Genomic DNA, 22,072 nt, shown 5'->3' with positions numbered 1-22,072 from the left:
GCTCCCTTTCTGATGTATTATGCTTTTGAATATTTGTCATACTTGGGTGTTTCAGAACATCAATCAAATTTAAATATTAGTCAAAGACAACACAAGAAAATGGAAATTGACGATTTTTAAATGAAGGTTTTTATCATGAAGGGAGAAAAAGTCCAAACATACCGTACATGGCCATGTGTGAAAAGGTAATTGCCCCCTAAACCAAATAATAAGTGTTTGCAATAACTTGCAATGAGTCTTTCATAGTGCTGTGGAGGAATTTTGGCCCCCTCACTTTTGCTGAATTGTTGTAAATCAGCCATATTCAAGCATGAAAAGCCTTTTTAAGGTCAGGCCACAAAATCTCAATAGGATTCAGGTAATTCTTAGTCTTCATATCGTTTTCCTTCAGACTACAACCATTCAAAGGCGGACTTACTGGTGCGTTTGGATCATTGTCTTGCTGCAGAACCCAAGTTGGTTTCAGCTTGAGGTCACGAACAAATGGCCGAGCATTCTGTTACAGCAACAGAGCCCCACAACATCATTGTACCACCACCATTTTTTACTGTTGGTACAATGCTCTTTTTCTGAAATGTGGCATCACTTCTACGCCAGATGTAACGGGACACGCACCTTCAGAAAAGTTCCAACTTTTGTAACTTTTGTCCACAGAGTATTTTCAGGATCATTCAGATGTGTTCTGGGAAAACCTTAATGTTCTCTTTGCCCCGCAGTGGTTTTCGTCTTGGACCTCTGTCATGCAGGCTATTTTTGCCCGGTCTCTTTCTGAAGGCGGAGGCATGAACACTGACCTTAACTGAGGCAAGTGAGGCCTTCAGTTCTTTGGATGTTGTTCTTGGGTCTTTTGTGACCTCTTGGGGTAATTTTGGCCGGCCAGCCACTCCTGGGAAGGTTCACCACTGTTCCATTTTTTCTCCATTTGTGGATAATGGCTCTCACTGTGGTTCGCTGGTGTCCCAAAGCTTTAGAAATGCCGTTGTAACCCTTTCCAGGCTGATATATCTTAATTACCTTATTTCAAATTTGTTCCTGAATTTCGCTGGATCTCGGCCAGACGTCTAGCTTTTGAGGATCCTGTGGTTTACCCAACTTGTCAGACGGGTCCTATTTAAAGGAACATTAAGCGATATTTCACCACTAGGTGGTGCTTGAGCACTGTCTGAAGACCAAAACAAAACCCAGCCATCCTTTCTCTTGACACCCGTCGCCTTGTAAAGGGCAAAAACACAGCCAAACAGCATCACCTTTAGAAAAGTTGGACAAAGTCACTTTAGATCAGAAACCCCCAAGGATATACTTAGCTTGTTTCTTATTATGAATAGAGACAGCTGGGTACTGTGATTTTATGCTTTCTGTGTGTTTGTTTAGCTTATTCCTTAGTTACTGTAATGTTGTTCTTTTCCGTTTCCGACCATTGTATATGAAGGGTCGTAGCACACGTTTGTTTTTCTGTGTATGTCTGTTGCTACAATGAAACGCCCTTCATGGGTTTAATAAAGTTTTTTTCTGATTCTGATTTTTATTTCCCTCTGCAATGTTTTTCTCTTCATGTACATCACCTTGAATCGTCATGTCACTGAACAGTGCTATATAAATAAACTTGCCTGCCTGAATTTGTTAGATGTTCTGAAACACTTAAGTGTGACAAACATGCAAAAACATTAGAAATCAGGAAGTGGGTGAACACTTTTTCACACTATTGTATATTGAATCACAATAGTCAATGCAATCTGAACATGAGCTACAGGGCAATCACAGAGGACAGCTTTGATGCCATATTTGGAAAAAGATATTACTTTTCAACTCCAATTCATTCAAGGAAAGACGTTAACTACCCTTCACATCCACATCTGATGTCGATTTTACTAAGATACTCAAGCTAACAGAGACATTTCTTTTTAAGAGATTGTTAGGGATCCCAATAAGCGTGCTGCTACTTATTCTGTTAAGAAAAGTCACCAATAAAATTACTTAACCTTGGTTTTCTGCTGCACTCAATAAATACACTTGCATTTTCTTAAATGTTCAGAGGAAAATTATGCTAATGCAATAACAAAATAATTTGAAATGTTTATTAGGAGCCGCCATCAAATGTGGCTGACCCTGTAAAGATGTTAGAAAAGATGTAACAAACCTTTAAAAATGGAAAATTTTCAAGTGTTCATCCAACATCAGAATTTTAAGTTGGGTGAAAAACAAAGATGGAGCTCTTAAGACACATACAAACTTGTCTTAAGTTTCTTTTCTGAAAATGTATTTGTATTGATTATACATACCTCAAACTCTCCCTTTGTGTACTTGGCATCAGGAACGCTGACAATCTCATCATCGGTGCACTCTGGGAAACCCTGCAGAACCCAGGTCAAGTTTTAGTTAAAGAGATCATGAGTACCAGTGCTCTCAAAGCCCACATAGAGAACGTCATTAATTCTGCTGCGTACCTTAAAGTGCCAGAGAGTGAGAACGGCAATAACCATGGCGGTTGTGGTCCGGCCTCTGCCGTTGGAGCAGTTGAAGACAAAAGCTGAGTGGGAATCCTCAGCTAATGCACTCTTCATTGCATCTAAAAGTTTATCAAAATCCTGGAAAACAAAAACACACACAATAAAAATATATAAACCTACAACAGATTATATTGGCTTCACTTAAAAAAAATGACAGGATGCAATTTGCTTAAAATGGAGGTAGAAATAGACACTGTGAATCGCACACTGTCTATTTCCCCTGCATTGTTTACATTGTTAACATTTCAATTGTTTACATAAATTACTGCTGCACCTTATTCTGAAACTTACTGCAATTTACTGTGATTTTTCAAGCTGTATTCAAACGAAATTTCGTTCTGTACACACTCTGTGCATACAAAATGACAAATAAAGTGTCTAAGTCTAAGTCTAAGTAAAACAAGTTGTTACATTCCTTACCACTAGAGGGAGCTGTAAACCTATTCTATGATCTGACTCGCCTGGATGCCCTGAATCTGATTTGCTTGATCTTGAATGCACTTATAATTAAATGTGATTTTTGTGCCGTAATTTATACCCCTTCCATTTTCTCTGTACTGCTAGAAAAAAGTAAAAAGAAAAGTGAAAAGACAGACTCAGGTCAGTGATGATGGACACTTACTTCTTCCCTTGGAGAGCTGCAGTCTGGCACAGGGATTCGCTTGTACACGAGGCCTTGGTGGGAGCTTTTGTGCTGGTTGAAGATCTCCTGAACGGTCAGGCAGCTTTTAAACATCTTCATCTGTTTCTCCCGCTCCAGGGTCACCTCCAGCCACTTCTGAGCTCGCAGAATCTCCTCCTTTAGGGAAGTTTCTAGTTTCTGCAGGACGGGTTTTGGGACATAGGACCATTTTGATTTGCGAGCAAACCTATTTGTATTATCCCTTTAACCGTTATCGTTTTCCTCTCCTACCTCTAGCAACTCTGGGTCGCACGTTGGGACAGGGATGTGCTGGTCCAGGTACGAGGGTTCCCTGGGAGTGAAGATCTGTCCGTTTGCTTCGAGCGACAACTCCTCCTGCAGGTTGATCCACAGAACATGTCTGTGCTTCCTCTTCTCGTCCGTCAGGTGGGCGAGAACTGCGCCGATGGCCTGCATATAGAGCACGGTCAGGATTAAGGCACGGAGCTGGAAGTCCAGCTCGAGCTTCCTGTGGTGGGCGTCTGAATCCTCATAAAATAACCATGAGTCGTTCCTGTGAATCTGTCTGCGCTGTTGATTAGCAGAAGCACAGCGATGCGTATCAATAATCTATGCAGTTCATTTTGGGGGGAAAAAAATGAAAGGAATCTAAAAGGTAATGCATTTGGGAATTAAAGAAATGATAGCTAAATAAAAAATAAATAAAAAAGGATCATCTGTGGTGTTTATTCTTTATAGATATCCTTCACTTAGAGTGGTAGTCTGAAGCTAGACTCACTGTCAGCATGAATGTCGTACATGTTTTGCTGTTAATGTTTTCTATCCAACAAACAACTTCATTTCAGCTTAGCTAAATGTTTTTTGTAGCCATCAAAAATCTTCTGGCCTAATTTTTGGAACTTTCCTCTCTTTTCTTATCAGATGTGGGACAGCTCTTTTAAACAGTTTGGGGGTTCCTGCCATATACACTCGGCTTTTAGGCACAGTGTAAAAACATTTCAACATGATCTGGAGGTCTTCCTTCTTCATATTCCATCTACTTTGTGTGAAGCACCTGTGACATGGCATCACACCATGATGGTGTTACCATGTTCTTAGGTTTAAAAGAATCACTTCGACTCTTTCAAGCCTGGTCCTTGTCGGAAAACGTTCGGCTTGTCCATGTTTTTTTAGTTTTGTCGACTTTGAAGGTGTCTATTTTAGAGCAGGTGGTTCTTTTTTGATGGTGCCCTCCCAGTTCACAGGGATGTAAAACTTGCTTTGTCGTGGATATGACTGCAGTTTATGATTAAGGCTTGAGTCTTGATGGTCCCTGGCCTGGTTCTACACATCCTTACCAATGTTGTGATATCAGAAGTGACGATATGGCTCCAAAAGGAGAATAATCCCAAACGCACTTCACAATTTGACTTTATAAAGCCCCCTGAGATGAAATGTGTCGTGAATTGGCGCTATATAAATAAAATTTAATTGGAACTGAAAAACTGAGTTTGGAATGAAGAAAGATAATGAAAAATAAGCTTAGAAGCTGGATCTTTGGCAGGAACCCAAGAAATTTAGAAGGAACTCTAGAATTTAAGCTAATTTGCAGTCCAATATTTATACTGAATTATACCAGGACCTTTTTCATGGCTACAAAAAAAATACGGTTTCTCTTCAACTTGCTAAAAGGACATTTCTGCAAATATTAGAGTATTTATATATTTCAGTATAATTTTAACCCATTCTACTTTGCATTAAAATTCTGAATTTATGACTTTTTTTTTAAATCAATAGAATTTGTCTGTTGTCAGAAATGGAACAATATTCCCCGTGCAAAACAAAAAAAATCAAATGTGTAATTAAAAACTAATAATTAATAAATCGCCGTTGTATGTCAGTGACAAACCCATTTCTTTCATTGCATCTTCAGAAAAATGCAAGCAGCAGCAGAACCTTCATTACACAGAAACAGTCAATAGTAACTTTCACTCATCTCAGGATGGTGCAGTATTGTCTCACAGGCACATCATTAAAACCCCCGGCTACAACTTGACGACAGAATCGCCGATTGCACTTCACCTCTGATGTCGGCTGAGCCACTCCATAAACAGGCATCTTGGGCACTCGTCTGAAGTTGGCCGCCTTCATCTCTTTGACTGTGCTGAGCACGTCGGGGGCCAAGTACTCATCAGCAACCTGCTCAGACACAAGCAGTCACACATTAATCACAGCACCAACGAATGCAGAGTGCGTGTGAAGATGCAGACGAGAGCACAGGAGGCGGCGTGGGTGGTGTGGGGGGGGGGGGGGGGCACACCACTACCTGCTCTGAATTGAAATTCATCTCATCGTGTGAAAAATTATTATTTAGATTAAGATGCACAGAGTTTGTTCAAGAACATTTGGTTTTGTACGAAGGTTTAACGCGTTCGTAATGAGGATAGACGTTGCAGGAATGTATTATTTTATATGTTAAAATGTAAATGTAGACCCCAACAGTTCGAGAACTACAGTGTTCAGAATTTAAATAGGACAACTGCAAAAACCAGAGACAGTAAGGAATAAAAAAAGGGGCATGTGAAGGGAAGGATGTAAGGAAGGAAAGAAACGGGAAACAAGTAAGGAAGTAGAGAAGTGGATACAAGGAAGAATGGAAACAAGGAAGGAATGGCTGTAGGACAAGGAGAGAACAAAGGACAGAAGGAAGGAAGGAAGGAAGGAAGGAAGGAAGGAAGGAAGGAAGGAAGGAAGGAAGGAAGGAAGGAAGGAAGGAAGGAAGGAAGGAAGGAAGGAAGGAAGGAAGGAAGGAAGGAAGGAAGGAAGGAAGGAAGGAAGGAAGGAAGGAATTTTTATATATTTAACCAGACATAAAAAAAACTCATATTTTTACCAGATGTCGTATGAACTCTTGATTCATCAGAAATTGGTGAAAACCTTTAAATCTACACTGCTGTTCCCTTATAAAACTAGGTAAAACTTCACATTTATGATTAAAATGTATTTATATTGACTCACTGAAAGGTAAATTAGGCTCCAGGTTCCACAATACTGTCAATGCTGAGTGCAACAGACACAATAAAAACGGCCAACTTAATACTAGAGATAAGAACCACCCGATCCAAGAAGAGCTGCAGAGTTTCACAGCCACTATTTCTGGCATATTTATATTACCATTTAGTTGGCACTTACCAATTCATTGCAATGGAAGTAGGTTCTTTAAAACAAATGCAGACTTTAAAGAGCATGTCCCAAGAACCACAACAACACGAGAAAAATAAAATAAAAATCAAAGTCATGTTTAGTGGGCTTGTGGATTCCTCACCAGGACGCGCGCTCCTTTGGTGACCAGCTCGGCAGGAGCAGACAGCTCCGACACATCCATGCAGCCCAGCAGCCTGTACAACCAGGCGTGGCAGCACATCCACTGGCTGAAGTTGGACACAAAGGCCAGAGGATACTGGAAAACACAACAGGGTTACTGCCGATTCATCTCACAACTGCAAAAAAATATTTAAAAAAGAATAAACAAACGTTACCTGTTCATGTAGGTAAGCATTAAATACGATCAAGTAGAAGTAGCACTCCAAGCTCTGCTTTGTTCTGTTGAGAAAGTACTCTTTTGTACTGCTTCCCTAAAAGATAATCACCAGGGCTGCCAGTGAGCACAAATCTATCATCTTTGAAGAGAGACTTAAAGCTGCTGCCGTCAGGGGGAAAAACAGCTCATGACTTACTTGAATCTGATAATCTTCTCCGATCCCTTCCAATTTACTTGCATTCTCATATATTGCTTCTTTAATGTTGTGCATCTCTGAGCACAAGGTAATAGCATGGTCCACCTGAAACAGACAGAAATGGGCTCTTTTAAACAATTCCAATGAAATACACCACATAAACGTGCCTTTCAAGAGGATAAAGACACAATTTGCACCCTGTAAGGTTTATTTCTGATCAAAATAGTCCTTTGACCTACAAGGCTTCCTAGGGGAGTTGGCTGTGTGAACAAACTAATCAGATTTGATCTCTTAGAACACATTAGCATTTTCCAGGACACCCGTGGTTAACCATTTTCCAAATAAGGAGCAGAAGTTTCTTAAGATTTCTGGGTATTAATTGATTTTCTTCAAAAGCAGAATCCAAAGAAAACAGTGTTAATTATACACAGGAATTGTTTTTAACATCCAGAGCCCCTGATGAAAATCAGATTTAAATATAGCACCAAAGCGCTGGAACTCGCTGGCCCTGGCGGTCGTGTTTAATGCTGCGCATCGAACATTTAATTAAAAGCTGCAGATGTGGCTGCTCCCCAAAACTGATGCCGCTGCTGTAACCAGGATTTCTACACATTTCTCAACTCAGAGCTTCATACATTTCCAGAAGTTTACAATGGGTTTTATTTCTACAGTGGTCTAATTAGTTTCTACAGGTCAAATTCTAGCAGTCTGACTCAAAAAAGCTAAATTTCAGTGGCTCTATAAAGAACACAAAACTTAAGATGCATATGTTTTGATAGCCTTTCTGCTACAAAAGGGTTTTCTATTTATTTTATTTTATTTTAACATCCGTCTATTTCTTCCCCCAAATGTTATTTCCCTATAAATGTTTGGCCGACATGCAAAACACTATGTGGGTTGAAAAACGAACAGCATGTCGCTCAGAACCCACGATCCCCACTGTGAAACATGGTGGTGGTGGCATCATGCTGTGAGGAAAGTTGGTCAATATCGATGGGTGGATGGATCTAGATACTACAGGGCAACCCTGGATGAAAGCCTTTAAGACACAGCAAAAGACTTTAGTCTGGAGCGGGTCCACCTTCAAGCTGGACCACATTAAGCATACTGCCAGAGCTACAATGTAATAGCTTAGGTAAAATCAAACCAAAAGTCCAGTTAAAACCCTGGTCTGTATCAAACTGAGAATCAATTCCAGGCCATGGCAATTTATGTTACACACCTTATCCATCAAATCTTGCTAAGCTTGAGCCATTCAGCAAATAATAAACTACAAGCCTTCAAATGTGCAAAGCTGGACACAAGAAAAGGCGTGCAGCTGTAAATGTGTGCAATTTTCCAGTGTTTTCTTGCATTTCTGTACGTTAGTACCTCTTCCATAATCTGATGTCCATTGGGCAACTTGTTGATCAGACTCTGGATAACTTGAAACAGCGGTCTTGGCTCTGAAGCGCCAACCTCCTCAACTCTGCAGCACAAAGCAAATATTCCACATTTGATTACATAAACGCTCCTATTAAAATCTTTATTAGTAAAGCAGCTTTAGTGGGGGGAAAGAAAAAACGGAGTCGAAACGCTTACTGCGGCGGCAGTTGTGAGTCCCCTTTGAGCCGATTCATGACTAACGTGCCCAGGATCATGGCTAGGTTGGTGCGGCCGACGCCCACCTGGCAGCTGAAGAGCAGGGTAGGCGGCGGTCGGGCCGCGTTGAGGCCCAGATTCAAGCTGGAGCTCTCCTGCAAAGCAGAGCACACCGGTGAAGGGAGCTGCAGTGAAAACAGGCAACATGTCTGTGATAATAAAACCAATCCTATAGTGGTGTAAAAAGTTACATTCTGGTAGAGAAAACATGTCACTTCCCCAGTTTTAAGAAGTCAAAGATGTTCAGCGGGAAGGATTTAGCGACCTTGAGCTACTTCTCCGTGAGTCATTATGTTAACATCTTGGAAATAATAATAAGCGAGTGAGATTTAGAAAAAGGCTGACTAAGAAGAACGGGCACTGCATTAAAAAGCCGTTTAAAAAAAAAAAGTAAGGGCCACTTTCCAACCACATGGAACGCGATCAGCTGCTGCACGTCATTCCAAAAAAGGGCAAAATGAGACGAAGAGAACATCCTGCGCGAGCGAAGGGCAGGACAGAAACCAGGCCGAGCGGATGACTGAAGAGCGGACGCACAGTGACTGCAGGCTCTCCTTTCTCACATTTTAATCATATTTAGAACGTGATTGATTGCAAACCCGAGACGGATGTAAATGCGGATTAAATAAAAGCCAGAGTGACCTTCTAACCACCTCTGAGACACTGTGCAGACGCTCTGCAGTCTGCACAGCCATTACCATCTTGAAAGGCAACGACGTTCAACGAGTAGAGCGCGACCAAAAAAGGGAACGTTAATTGTTGGGACTGGCATTTTTGCACATGCTTACCCTGAGTATGTTAACAAATGCATCAAAATCTTCTTCCAGTGGCGCTCCCTCCATTGGTAGTGGCAATCTGTAGTACCTGCAGGGTACAACAGACAAGTTACCCAGAGGTGAACCTGCAGCCTTTGTTGCGTCAATAACGTTGTTATGTAGCTGGGGGCATGTAGCATATAAACACACACTTAAAGGCACATGGACTTCCTCAGGTTTTCGCATGTCAAACAGGGTGAAAAACAGGTTGGCAGAAAACATTGGGTAAGAATCACAGGGTCATTGCTGTTCCTAACAAAAGGCCAGCTCTGCAAAAGTTGCTGCGTCACAAAAGTATTCACACCCCTTATACCTAAACCCACATTTCGTCATCATTAAAAGAAAGCCATAAGGGGTCCTGTTTGTAGCCAGCAATAAGAGACTGAGGGGAAACAGCCAATAGGTGAAAGGAAACATATATTCCCCACAAAATATAAATAACACCAGAATTCAATCTGATTGAGCCTGAGCTATTTTTCAAAGAGGAATGGGTAGAAATGTAAGGCTCTCCATGTGCAAAGCTGTGCATGAGACTTAAAGCTCTAATTGCAGTAGGAGATAGTCCTTCAAAGTAACCTATACGCTCAAATTTGTGGATGCACAACAACAAAATCTGAAAAAGGTAACGTACATCACAGCAATTTGCTTCTCTGAAAACAACACATCCCGTGTCCCTTAAACGGAAGTGTGGAGCGCAATGTCGATAAATCAACAAACAGGATGCGACCGCCTTCAGTGGGCAGGCGCCGATCAATCAGCTGCCGACTGGTACTGGCCTGTTTTCAGCTTGACCGTTTTAACAGCTGAGCGCCCACTCAGACACTTAAAAGTCTCAATTCTCAACCAAGCTAAGCAGCCAGTTTGCTCCAGAAACGCTGCAGCTCTAAAGGCCGAAGAAGACTTTCTTTTTATTATAAGGAACGGAGTCAGAGGGAGTCAAGATAAAAAAGTGGTTAATAAAAAGGAAACTGTGCTGTTCATACGGGTCGTCCCTTAATCTGGTCTTCATAGCGCAGCTAACTTTGAGAGCGAGACAGACTGTAGCGGCTGGCAGGAAGAGCATGTTGCTCCGTTTTATACTTTTATACTCTGCCCGCAGGAAAACGTCAAGCTATGGCAGGCTCTATTAATGTTTATAGTGCTAAGCATTGTAAAAAGAAGAAAAAAAAAAAAAAGAAGTAAGAGACCGTCTTGAAAATGTCAACTAATGTCATCAAAATACCCTTTGATGTCTTGAATAAGTTGAAGAACTGTCTAATAATGAGATGTGCTGTAGTTCATCTTCAATCCTAACTTATTTGTATAAAAATATCTTTATAAGTCCAGTGACTTGGAGAATGTCACCTGTAAACATATAATATGATGGATACAAAAAGCTTTCTGTTTTGTTTTTACAACTTGTTTTTATATTAAAATGATTAGGGCTGGACGATAATTCAATAACGATATATATCGATCGATAGACGTATGGTTCAATATAAAAAACAGGGGTCTATAAAAAGTTCAATAAAAGAACAGTGCATTCTAGCCTATCATGTAGATTAATTCTACAGTCATTGCATCCTCTCGACCAATCACAAACCTTGTTCTTTTTTCTTTTTTAACACTTAAAGTTTTCGTAAAATGTTGGTTGAATAAAGGGTTGTGTTTGAACCCATTTATCTAAAAATAAGTAATTAAGCAACAGCATAAAATGGCTAGGGCTGCACTTAAAATGTATATTTTTAATTGTTTTGATAATTATCGATGATTTCTATTTTATCGATATGCTTTTATTCTATATCGTCCAACCCTAAAAATTATTAGAATACTTAAATGTTTAATCCAACAAACAAATCCAGCAGGCTTAATTGAAGATCTCGGAGACATTAGAGCTACAAAAATGTACTTTCAGCTGGTCAGAACTGTTGTTAGACCTACTAGAAACAACAAGAGAGAGCAGGCCACTGTGCCTGAAAACCAACATAAACTACCTGTAGCCCCGCATGGTGAACATCGGCCTCTTATAGACCTCCTCGGTCACGTGGATGTCCTCCTCGCACGTTATGGACATCTTCTGGGGCTCGTCTTTGAAGAACTCGATGTCGTTGTAGACGTGGAAGATGTTTTCGCTGAGCTGTGCGAAGTCGTGGAGCTGTAAAGGAAGCGCATTTAGTCACACATCCAAAAAGCTTTTTATTCTCATCCGTAGAAAATAAACGTGCCTCGTTTCTGATGGCCAGCTCCAGGCTTTCCACCGTCTCCTCCCCTTGCAGTCCACGGAGGTTCTCGTGGAGGTTTTCCTTCCTACGCGGCGTGTACGGCACAAAGTCGCCCTCCTTATGAAGGAACACCACTGGCTCCTCTCTCACGCAGAAGAAGATAATCTCCTTTTTGGAAAGGAGAACACAGACAACGTCAAACAACAGATCTGTGCAGCAAACAGCTGCCGTCGTCCAAATGCTATTTTTCATGGGGAACTTGGCGGCACTCTACATCACCGCATGGAATTTAGCAGTATAAATATACCGAGTGTAATAACGCATATGTTTTAGCTGACGCATTTTGTACTGCAACATACGACTGCTGCTTAATGTTTGCTTATTTCTTTCACTAAGCCACAGCCTCCTCTCAGGATTTCATTCCTCAAACATTTTTAGAAAAAGGCCAGGCAGAGCTGCACCGACTCCAACACGGGAAGCTTTTCTAACTGTTTGTGTCAAACGAGGACAACGAGTCCTCGATTCTTGACGGATACATGTTTACAAATGAACCAACAAAGAGATCACCTCCTGTCCTTGGGCCTGAAGTCTCTGGAGAACCTGTTTGAAGCCGTTCAGCGTTGGCTGACCCATTCCGTACAGCGGGTAGGACCCCTTCACCTGCCGGAAGTTGGGCGCTCCGTAGCTGCCCGTTGTGTTTAAAACATCTGCCTTGCTGTACACATCCTGCACCATGAAGTATTCACCCTGCAAGCAAAAACAACATTAATCTGAATTAATCCGTGAGCATAACCTTGATAAAGTTTCACCTTTTTGCTTCTTTTTACACAATTTTAAAAGTTCTTGACCTCTTGTCTCTGGAAGAAACAGCACGGCTAACGCAGACTGGTTACTCTGTTGTCTCAACAGCTTAAATCTCTGCTCTGCTGTGTACCGTTAAACACTCCATACTTGTATAATAAGCGGGTCTACGTGTGACACACTGCTACAAAAACTAAATCTTCTTGTTTAAATGGTGCAAAGGTAAACTACATGCAGGAACAATCAATACCAAAGACAATCAAAAATTTTAAAAACCCATAAATGGACCAAATGAAAAAAAATATGGACCAAATAAACAGAAATAAAGAAATCTAACGACCAAAATTAGATATGTTTTCCAATCAGTGAGTGCATCATAATGAGGGCTACACTCGTTATTGTGAAGGAGTCTCAGCTAGCTATACTTAGTATCGATGAAATGGTTAAAGGGAGGTCAGGGGAAGCGCAGACAACATGTGAGACGCTCTTCAAAGGATAATTATTTACGACAACATCCCGAGTCATGTTATGAGATGTTTGCAGTTCAGTCATGCCACGAGAGAGAGAGTGAGCATTTGTGCAGATAACAGGAAGGCTGAGTGGATTGCAGCAACAATGCTCTGTTTTGTTTTATCCTTTTGAGGTACTAAATGTAATAAAGTATGGTAAGGGCAGCTAAATATTACATCTTCATGCTACCGACTTCGTTTTAAAACAGCAGAAAAACCTCGTTCACAGTGACTGATCTCTTACACACGTGTAAGGTTGCAGGTAATGACTTTTGTGGCGGGAAGGCAAGGAAAAAATATTTTTTAAACTATATATTGTGTTAATAAGCTGTCGGCTGTTGTATTACTTAAGCCAACAAGAGGCGTCTTTTCATTATGTTTTTACATCTACTTTGACAGAAGTTGCAGACTATAGCTAGTCCTTTACTTTTGTCGCCTCATATGTCGACATAAAGCTACGACAACACTAGCTTACAATTTGTGTCCGCAAACACTATGTGGTGCAAGATAGTGCATCTGTTCTGCCTTTCAAAAACATTCCTACCCATTTAACCCATTTTTCACATTTTATCACATTACAGCAACAAAATTCAATGTTTATTGGAAATATATGTGAAGGATTTGTACTTTTGTAAAATAAAAAATATTTTTTAAATATTTCTTAAAACTGTCACCATGTCCTTAAACTACATGCGACAGATAATCTGTGGGGAAAAAAATAAAAATAAAGCTCTTCTGGCTCCTCTCAGTGGTCATTTAATCATTTGCAGAACTACACCGCTCCCGGTCAGAAACAACCAATCAGAGCCAAGAGGAATGTCTTAGCTGTGTCAATCACGCTCGTGTAGGCTCTACTCACTCCTCTCCCTCGCACACAGCGCGAACAATCGTTCACGCTCAAGAAACAATGTTACAGGAAAACTGCCAATTTCTCAAGTGACATCTGCTCCGAAAAAAAACAATGACAGGTAAATAGAAGAAGACTCATATAGAAAAGTAAACATGGCTCCCTCCCCAAATTGTCAGGCTTGAGCTCTATTCTGATGGGATTTAGTTTAACCTATGGACCACATCCATTTTGTAGTGAATTTGGAGATTGTCTGCGTTGTTAAACCCATGCAAATTGATCATGTCAGTCATTTGTAAAGTAAAAAATCCCCCCGCAAATTACTGACAGTATTCTGTTGAACGCCGAGGTGCTGTGACAATACTAATACAATGTGAATAGGCAACCCTGTGATTTGGACAGAAATGGGCGGGATCTGATATGTGATTAGGTGGTTTTAGCTTCCTGGACGCATTTCTATTTGCTTTTGGCGAAGAATGGAGGCTGCATTGGAGTGTTTAGAAAACCTTTTGGGTCCTGGACGACCAAAGCCCTATCGGTTGTATGGCATCAAAAAAAAAAATGGCTGAAGAGAAGGATCAATATCAGATGCAAATGGTGGATCACATCATGCATTGCACTGTGCGTTAAGAATAATTTTCAACTAGCGCTGGCAGTAGCACAGCACCAAGCCTGCAAAGTAGTTTTAACATCCACTCACACACTGGTCCACTTCATTCTCCGAGTCGATTGCTGAAATATGCAACCAACCAGAAGTTAAAATCATACCCAATACGCAGCGCGTTAACATAATATCTGGGAGCTTTCCTTGAATTTCAGCAAAATGTTAGGTTTCGGTTATCCTGGGTAACTTTTCACAACTTTTCACAGCTAGTGAGCAAAATGCTTGCCCATTCTTCATTGGCGAAATACCTCCAGCTCAGCAAGATGGGACAAATGGATTTAGGTCAGACGTTTGATTGGCCAGTTCTTACACAAGCATATGTTTAATTTAAACCACTGCATTGTACCTCTGGTTGTATGTTCAGGGTTGTTTTGCTGTCAGCTGAACCTCGGCTTATTCCTAAAGCAGACTCTAACCCATTTTCTACAAGGAATGATCTTCTAATTTACTTTAGTTTACCAACTTTCTTAATCCTGCTGCAAGAAAATGCTCCCATAGCATGAGGATGTTACCCCCACCATGTTTTACCCAGGGGACTGTGCTTTTGGGGTAATGCACGCCATTCAATTTTTGCCACAGTTGATGTTTTTTGCATGTAGGCCAAACAGTTCAAGGAAGTAACTGCTGCGGCACAGACAAGGCTTGTGGCTAACTACAAACAAGACCTTTACTTTCAATATTGTATCAAGTATCGTTAACTATCCACCTATTAGTTATGTGCTACTTTATGCTAGTCAACCACAAAACCCCAAAAGGTAGATAGAAGTTTATGGTTGTAAAGTAACCAACATGTGAAAAAGTTCCTGTGGTGTAAATCCTTTGGTATTCACACTGTTTGTTAAGGACTGAGTGAGGCTAGTATTCTATTTTAACACTGAGATTCCACATGCACATGACTGGACAGAAAAGATCACACAAAGAGAGCCATTTGTGCAGACAACCTGCAAAGATTTAACAAGGAAGCTTAATTTAACCTTCATCAGGATTGTTCATCCAGCACACAAAAATATTTTTCTTTTGGGAGATACAGCTCCATTTTTGTTCTTCAAAACAACAAGTAAAAAGCTTTTTCTTGACCTTTTCTGCGGCAGGCGTGCCCTGAACTTAAACACGGAAGCTGTGGGTTAACCCTGACGAAAAAAGTGCATGCAGCAAAAGTGACAGAGCACATCAAAGCCTTGATACGGCGGTGCCAAAAGTTCGGTTTCAATGACCGCCTCCGATCATAAAAAAAAAAAAAAACGAATGACAATGTTTCTAAACAGCTCTGCAATTTGGACATGTAGATGTGAAAACAGCTGAGACAGACACGGCTGCGATGGCTCCACAGCTTTCTGTGATAAGCCGGCACCTTGTTGTGACTTAAAAAAAAAAAAAAAAAAAAACTTCCAGCTAAGTTGTCCTTACCTTAACAAGGTAGTGCTCGGGCAAGGAGTCCGATATCCGACCGACCTTGTAGTTCGCCTTATGGATGTCGTCGTGAATTTGAAACTCTTGTCTGCAATTATATCTGCGTAAGAGATTTTGCAAAAAAAAGGGGGGGTAAAGTTTAATTATCAGCTACCGTTTGCTTGACCTAAGCAGACAAACGAGATGATAAGAGGGGCAAACATTTCGCCTGGAGGGTCAGGGAGGGGAGGGGGGGGGGATGTCACCACAGTTATCAGACAAGATTAACACCCAACTGTGAGAACGCAGGTTCGGGGAGGGACTTACGTGATGACGACCGGTGCAACCTTGTTGGTGATAATGGACTTGGCTTTGTTGTTGTGGATGCTGACCGTGTGGAACGGACTCACGCTGCTGTCGGCCATCCCGTTGGCGTGGACGCTGTCGAGCGGCGGCGCTACATAAACAGGCTGTGGGGCAGCGCTGGCAGTTGTACCCATGCTCCACACGCTGCTGCAAATGACATCACGATGTGAATCAGAGACAGGAAGAAAGCGCACCTAAGTATATGCGAGTGGGCGCCGACACCAAAAAAAAAAAAAAAATCCCTTAGAGAGAGGTTTAAGGTGTGAAGAGACACGCAGAGAACGTCTCACACTTCAGCCCAGACAGAAGAAAGTGGTGGTCTCACAGTGCAGGGTATGTAAAAAAAAAAAATGGTTTTATTGGTAGTTGGCGAGTCCACCACCAACATGTTTTCCCCCTTCTTTAATAAAAATCTCAACTACTAAAAAAATATTAGCAATGCACTTAAGATTGGGAAATGTGTTGCATCCTACGTGTTTGTAAACTGATTTCACTTACTTGTGATTCTTTCAAGAGGAGAACCCTCACTGGAAGATTTTATGGGTAATTTTTGCAATGTCCCTGGATAGTTTTCACTTTCATTTACCTGCAGTGTGCGCTGCATTGACAATTCTGGGGCGTTTTTAAGTTGTGTTTGGTAAACGTGTGGGGGTGGATGGGTGGGTGGATAGATGGATGGAAATAAAGTAAACAACACGTATTTTTCTGAATACTATTTCATGTTTACATGCATACTGAGACATGGAAAATACTGAAATCAAATTCCAAACTTCTCCAGTTAATGTGACATATTTATCTGCCGATATACGATATTTATCTCAAAGTTGTTCCTTTCATAAAGTAATCATAAGAAGGCTTCTCCGAATATTTATCTCAAATGTCTCACAGGCAAATTTATTTAACATGAATATGAGAAAGAGCTGAAAAATTATCTGCTGGAATAGATAAAAGTATAATTATAACGCAACATAGACCATTTCGATATAAACAATATAGTCTCATCTTATATCTCTTTCAAAAAAATAAAAAATAAAAAAATAAAAATCGCAATATTTTAAAATCTCAATATATTGCCCACCCCTAGTACATCAACTTCTCTCTCCTCTGCTTCACTTACAACTAGTACTGAATAAATTAGAGGAATAAGAGCTGCAGAAATCTGGAAAGCTCAAAGAACACGAGAACACTGATCTCCATTCTCAAATCTAAACGGTTAATCTGACGTGTAAGCTGTTTATTAAAATTATAAGGACTCATAATAGCTTTCTGGCCAAGCTTATGGCAATCAAATGAGGAAATGACTATAAAAGAGAACATAATAGGGTTTCAGTCTATGGACACTGACTGTCACTTTATGTGACACGAAAGAGGATTGGAGAGAGAATAGCGTAGTCAAAGTCAGCCTGAAGCACTTCATAGATGAAGTGGGACTCATTACCCTGGAAGCCGTGAACACAAAGCTGTGTGATAAGTCACAGAAGTTGTAGTGGATGTGAGAAGGTCAATCATAAAGCTACATGTCTTCCCCCACTTCCTCCACAAACCTCAAGGTATTTCATCTGGTTTTATGTCCATAATTGTTAAGCGTAAAAAAAAAAATGACTCTTTAAATTTATGTTTTTGTTTTTTTTTTACAAATTCAAATCTGAAAAGGCACCATTGTATCCAACCTCCCCTGGGCCAATGCTTTATGGAATCACGTTTTACTTTGTATGGCTCCTCTAGCTTTGTAGCTAGACTGCGAAACTTTTGCCAACATCATTCTTTGTAAAATTGCTCAACCTCAGTCAGATTAGACTTAAGAGCTTCTCTGAACGTTCATTTTCAGATATTACACTAGTTTTTTTGTAGACATTGAAAAATATTAATTCCTTAATAATACTAATAATGATTTCTGTCTACTTCACAACATTGCCCAACTTTGTTTTGGTCTATCACATAATATCCAAACAAAGTGCTTTGAGATTTGGGTTTGCATTGTGGCAAAATGTTTTGTGTGAATACTTTTGTGAGCATCGTTGTCTATCTCAACACAAAAAAGCAAGGCAATGTGAGGTTGAATCAAAAACTAAGAACTGTGCCAATACAGTAGCTGTGTCGCCCTGTAATTTTTTCCACCGGCATCGACGGTTTTGTTGCATATTCTTGCTTGATGGCGTAGTTGCCGTCTGAGTTTTTTTTTTGTTAGTCTTATCTCCATTTAAGCAGCATTTAGTTATTATGCTCCACTTATCTGGAACAAACTCCCAGAAGACTGTAAAAGTGCTAAAACCCTGAGTTCCTTGAAAATCAAGGTTAAAAACCTATTTGTTTAGAGTTGCCTTTGAATGTCAAATGTTTTAGTTTGTGGTCAACCTTGTCTTATATCTTAACCTACTGCTACTATTCCACTGCAATGTGCTTTCCTCTGCAATGTCTTCCCTTTATCATATGTGATGTTGTCCATGTACAGCATGGTGCTGTACATTTTTCCACGTGCAGCACTTTGAATCGTCTCATTACTGAAATGTGCTTTATAAATAAACTTGCCTGCCCTTGCCTCTGCAGGTGTTCATGGTCGTCTTTCCCCGGTTTCCCCACAACGGCCGTAGGAGGATTCTTTGTAACAGCTGGTTGTCGGGTTTTGTCATTTTTGTCTGCATATTGTCTTTAGGTCTCTGTTGTTTCTCTTTTCCTGTTCCTCTGTCCTTGCTATCCCTCGTTCCCTCCTCAGCTGTCATGTTAGGCTCCAGTCTGTACTTAATACCTTAACAACAATAAAAATGAATCATCAAGGGAGGCTTTATACGTATAAAGCCTCCCTTGGTAAAGCACATATGTTTGCCATAACTACAGCAACCAGGGCACAATTCTGCTTCTGCCTTGAAGCTGGACATGCCAAGGGGAAATAAAACCTGTGCCAAGACCAACAATGTGTAAAAACAATAATGGCTACAAACAGGACATAAATGCTTTTGGATAAAAGTTGTATCTGCCTCTTAAAAACCCAACAAGAAGTTAAAGTTCAAACACACAAATGTACATTTATTGAAATATGTTTTTAATTAGGTCAAACTGTGTAAGTATTAGCGGAAGTTGAGAAAACATATTTGTTAGGCAAAACTAGAAAAGGTAATCACAGCAATATTGTTTTAAATCAAAGAGTCAGTTAGGGAGAAGTTATATAGAGTATCGTATAGTTTATGTATATAGTAGCTTTACCAAAAATAGCTTTAAGAGTCAGAAAAAGAAATATCCTATATGTTGCAGTACAAAAAACGAATCTATCAAGTAGGCTACAACTGCATTGCAATGTTTAAAGTGGTTTGAAGTTGTTAAATTATTGAATTTCCGAACTAATCAATAAATCGGGGATTAATATCAACAAATTAAGAAAAAAATCAGTCAGAGCCAAGCAAGGTTTTAAAAAGTTACATTTCCAAAACCTCTGAAATGTTCTTACTTGGGTAGTTTTAGTAGTTTAGGTTGAATATCATATCAGCAGCAATGGCTATATCCTGGCAACAAGCTAAGGTAAATAAGAAATATGATAATACATAAATAAATTTAAGAGTAATGTAAATAAAATTCCTTAAATTAACTGTGTGTCGTGGTGCCTGATTAAAAACATATCCAGATTAACATAATAAAAAAAACAATAATCTGCGTTTTAGAGAAAAACAACTAAACAAAAAGTTAATCAAATGTTAATCATGTAAAACGGTCCTATTAAGGGAACAATTTAAAATCTTTTTTTTTTTTTTAAACTACTGCAGGAATCTTCCAGGTGTTTCTATAAAGCAACTGACAGGAGTCTGGCGTCCCAAGAGGAGATCTAAATATCAGCTATAATCAGTTATAATGATCTGACTCTAGAAAGATGCAGAGCTGCTGAAGTATAATTATAATAAACTCTGAGTGCTTAAACACTAATACTACATGCAGCAGGTGTTTATTTTATATTCTTGCATATATTTTTTTAAATATATTCAAATAACAATAGATAACATTTTAACAATGACTCACCAATATTTAATTCTAGCACCTGTGGTAATAATTGCTGCTTTTCCAGTTAAAATAAAATCAACCAGATTATCTTATATATTAAATTGTAGGCTTTTTTTAATGTGGGGGTAAAAGTACAATTTAAGTATTTTTACTGAAGATCATGTGAGAATCCACACCGGCTCTTCACTTATATTAACAGTAGCATTCTTCTGACTATTATTTAGCAGACAGAAAACGCAAACTCACAAACTCCCTTTTGGGTTTTCAAAGGACTTGCATGATTAAGTCATAATTAACTTTACATCTACTTGACTTTAAAGAGATTGCAACAGTGGCATATCAGAGAAATTATTTTAACACAGAGGACAAATGCACGTGACTGGACAGAAAAGAGCACCCATTTAACGCATTTTAAATATTTAGATCGCACCCGTGCTACTTGAAACAGAGGCTCACACGAGCCTGCCACGAGTTTGAGGCTAATCTCCTCCCGTCTGAATAAACATAAAACAGTTTTTTTTTTTTTTTCTTCAGGAAGCTCTGCAGATAAACAAACCCTCGCAGTCAGGAGCAAAAACATCAAGTCCAACTTAGGAACCCAGAACTTAAACACAGACAGAGCCTAAATGTAAACCGCCCTCATCACCGCCCAAACATGAAATCAAAATAAACTTGTTGTACGCCCCCCCCCCCCCACACCCCTCCGCGCCATTCAGGTGAATTCAGCCGTCTGAGCTCGAAGCATCTCTGTGTGATCTCCAGCTTTGAATACAATTGGTCTCCGGCTGTGCGGAGAGAGGTGCCGGATGAGTCACAGCCACTCTCCTGGTTGTTGCGTCTGGAGATGAGTGGGCAGATCAACCTTGTGCTCAGAAAAGCTTTCAAGCCAATAAAGAGATTCACTTCTCTGAAGCGCAAACTGGTAGAACAACAAATTGATTTGTTGTTTTTCCTTTCTCGCCCCAGACGCAGTTTGAAACCATTTTGCATCGTTTAGAAAATATAAACGAAAAGGGGAAGAAATAAAAAGATAAAAAAACAAGAAGCAAACTCCCAACCCAGGTTCCACAAAAGCAAGCAACCTTTTTTTTTTTTTTTTAAAAGAGCCCTTTGCTCCAGCTTCCCACATCTATTTCAGTCTTAGCCACATACCAAAAGCATCCCGGCTGCCAAAGAGCTGCAGCCACCACAAGAAAAGCGGAAGAAAAGAAAAGACAAAAAAAAACTTTAAGGCACAACAATCCACTAAAATCTGATATCTTACAAATGAGACGACGAGCGTTCTCCGCTTCCAGAGCTTTTTCTCTGCTGCCTGTTTTCCGCCATGGTCCGAAAAGAGTGTGAGAACTTGGCATCCCATCTAAAGGAGAAATATATTCCTCTCTGGAATCCCGTCGCCCGCCCCCTTCAGACGGTGGGAAACACCCCTCGCGGGAAATCAGAGTGCCTGACAGCTTGGCATTCAGTGAAAAAAAGAAGAAAAAAAAGAGGAGGAAAAAAAAAAACATCAAAGTTTTCGGGCGATGTCCTGCTCTGCTGCGTGCTATCTCCTGTCTGAAGTTGGGAAGTGGATTTAGACGAGAGAGTTGAGTCTCTACGGACGGGACCGATGGAAGTTGTCATACATCTGGTGTCCAGATGGCTAAAGTATAGGTCCTTTCTCATAGGAAGCACGCAAACTAAACACTGGTGTCCATCTTAGGGTAATACTATAAGCTTTACATACAAACAATATGTTGATAAAAGCATATTTATGATACAAAGATTCAGCTTTTTTTATTATTAATTAAACCAACCATACAAAGTTAGTAGTCAGTTGCATCAAAAAGTGAACTAGGTAAAAAAAAAATAATAATCCAAAACAATCAAATGTCTGTTATTAAAGTAATAAAGCATTTTTATTAAATGTTTTATTATTCTGAGTTATTATAAAGGGCTCCTTGCATCATATTTTAGAGCCAGGAAATCCCAGAAATCCTGAAAATA

The 22,072-nt window shown here is 40.0% G+C and overlaps 1 protein-coding gene across 7 annotated transcripts in view; it reads right to left on the bottom strand.

Annotated features, from left to right (window-relative positions):
• Positions 1-22,072, bottom strand: part of pald1a (phosphatase domain containing paladin 1a) — a 73,997-nt gene that overhangs the window by 40,477 nt on the left and 11,448 nt on the right. For 2 of the 7 annotated variants that reach the window (XM_012853858.3, XM_012853863.3), the window contains exons 2-17: positions 16,061-16,246; positions 15,752-15,854; positions 12,091-12,270; positions 11,527-11,691; positions 11,296-11,456; positions 9,296-9,371; positions 8,448-8,602; positions 8,238-8,334; positions 6,867-6,971; positions 6,669-6,764; positions 6,455-6,589; positions 5,212-5,328; positions 3,421-3,600; positions 3,130-3,327; positions 2,445-2,585; positions 2,280-2,351 (exon numbers count right to left, since the gene is read on the bottom strand). In XM_012853858.3, the coding sequence (XP_012709312.2) occupies positions 2,280-2,351; positions 2,445-2,585; positions 3,130-3,327; positions 3,421-3,600; positions 5,212-5,328; positions 6,455-6,589; positions 6,669-6,764; positions 6,867-6,971; positions 8,238-8,334; positions 8,448-8,602; positions 9,296-9,371; positions 11,296-11,456; positions 11,527-11,691; positions 12,091-12,270; positions 15,752-15,854; positions 16,061-16,233 (2,154 nt within the window). In that variant the 5' untranslated portion in view covers positions 16,234-16,246. Of the gene's footprint in view, positions 1-2,279; positions 2,352-2,444; positions 2,586-3,129; positions 3,328-3,420; positions 3,601-5,211; positions 5,329-6,454; positions 6,590-6,668; positions 6,765-6,866; positions 6,972-8,237; positions 8,335-8,447; positions 8,603-9,295; positions 9,372-11,295; positions 11,457-11,526; positions 11,692-12,090; positions 12,271-15,751; positions 15,855-16,060; positions 16,247-18,628; positions 18,846-21,350; positions 21,471-22,072 lie in introns of those variants that run through there. The other 5 variants (XM_036141873.1, XM_021311346.2, XM_021311357.2 and 2 more) reach the window with 5 other exon arrangements.

The sequence above is a fragment of the Fundulus heteroclitus genome, chromosome 10 (assembly GCF_011125445.2).
Source record: "Fundulus heteroclitus isolate FHET01 chromosome 10, MU-UCD_Fhet_4.1, whole genome shotgun sequence".
NCBI lineage: Eukaryota > Metazoa > Chordata > Actinopteri > Cyprinodontiformes > Fundulidae > Fundulus > Fundulus heteroclitus.
This window is presented reverse-complemented; position numbering and strand designations above follow the sequence as displayed.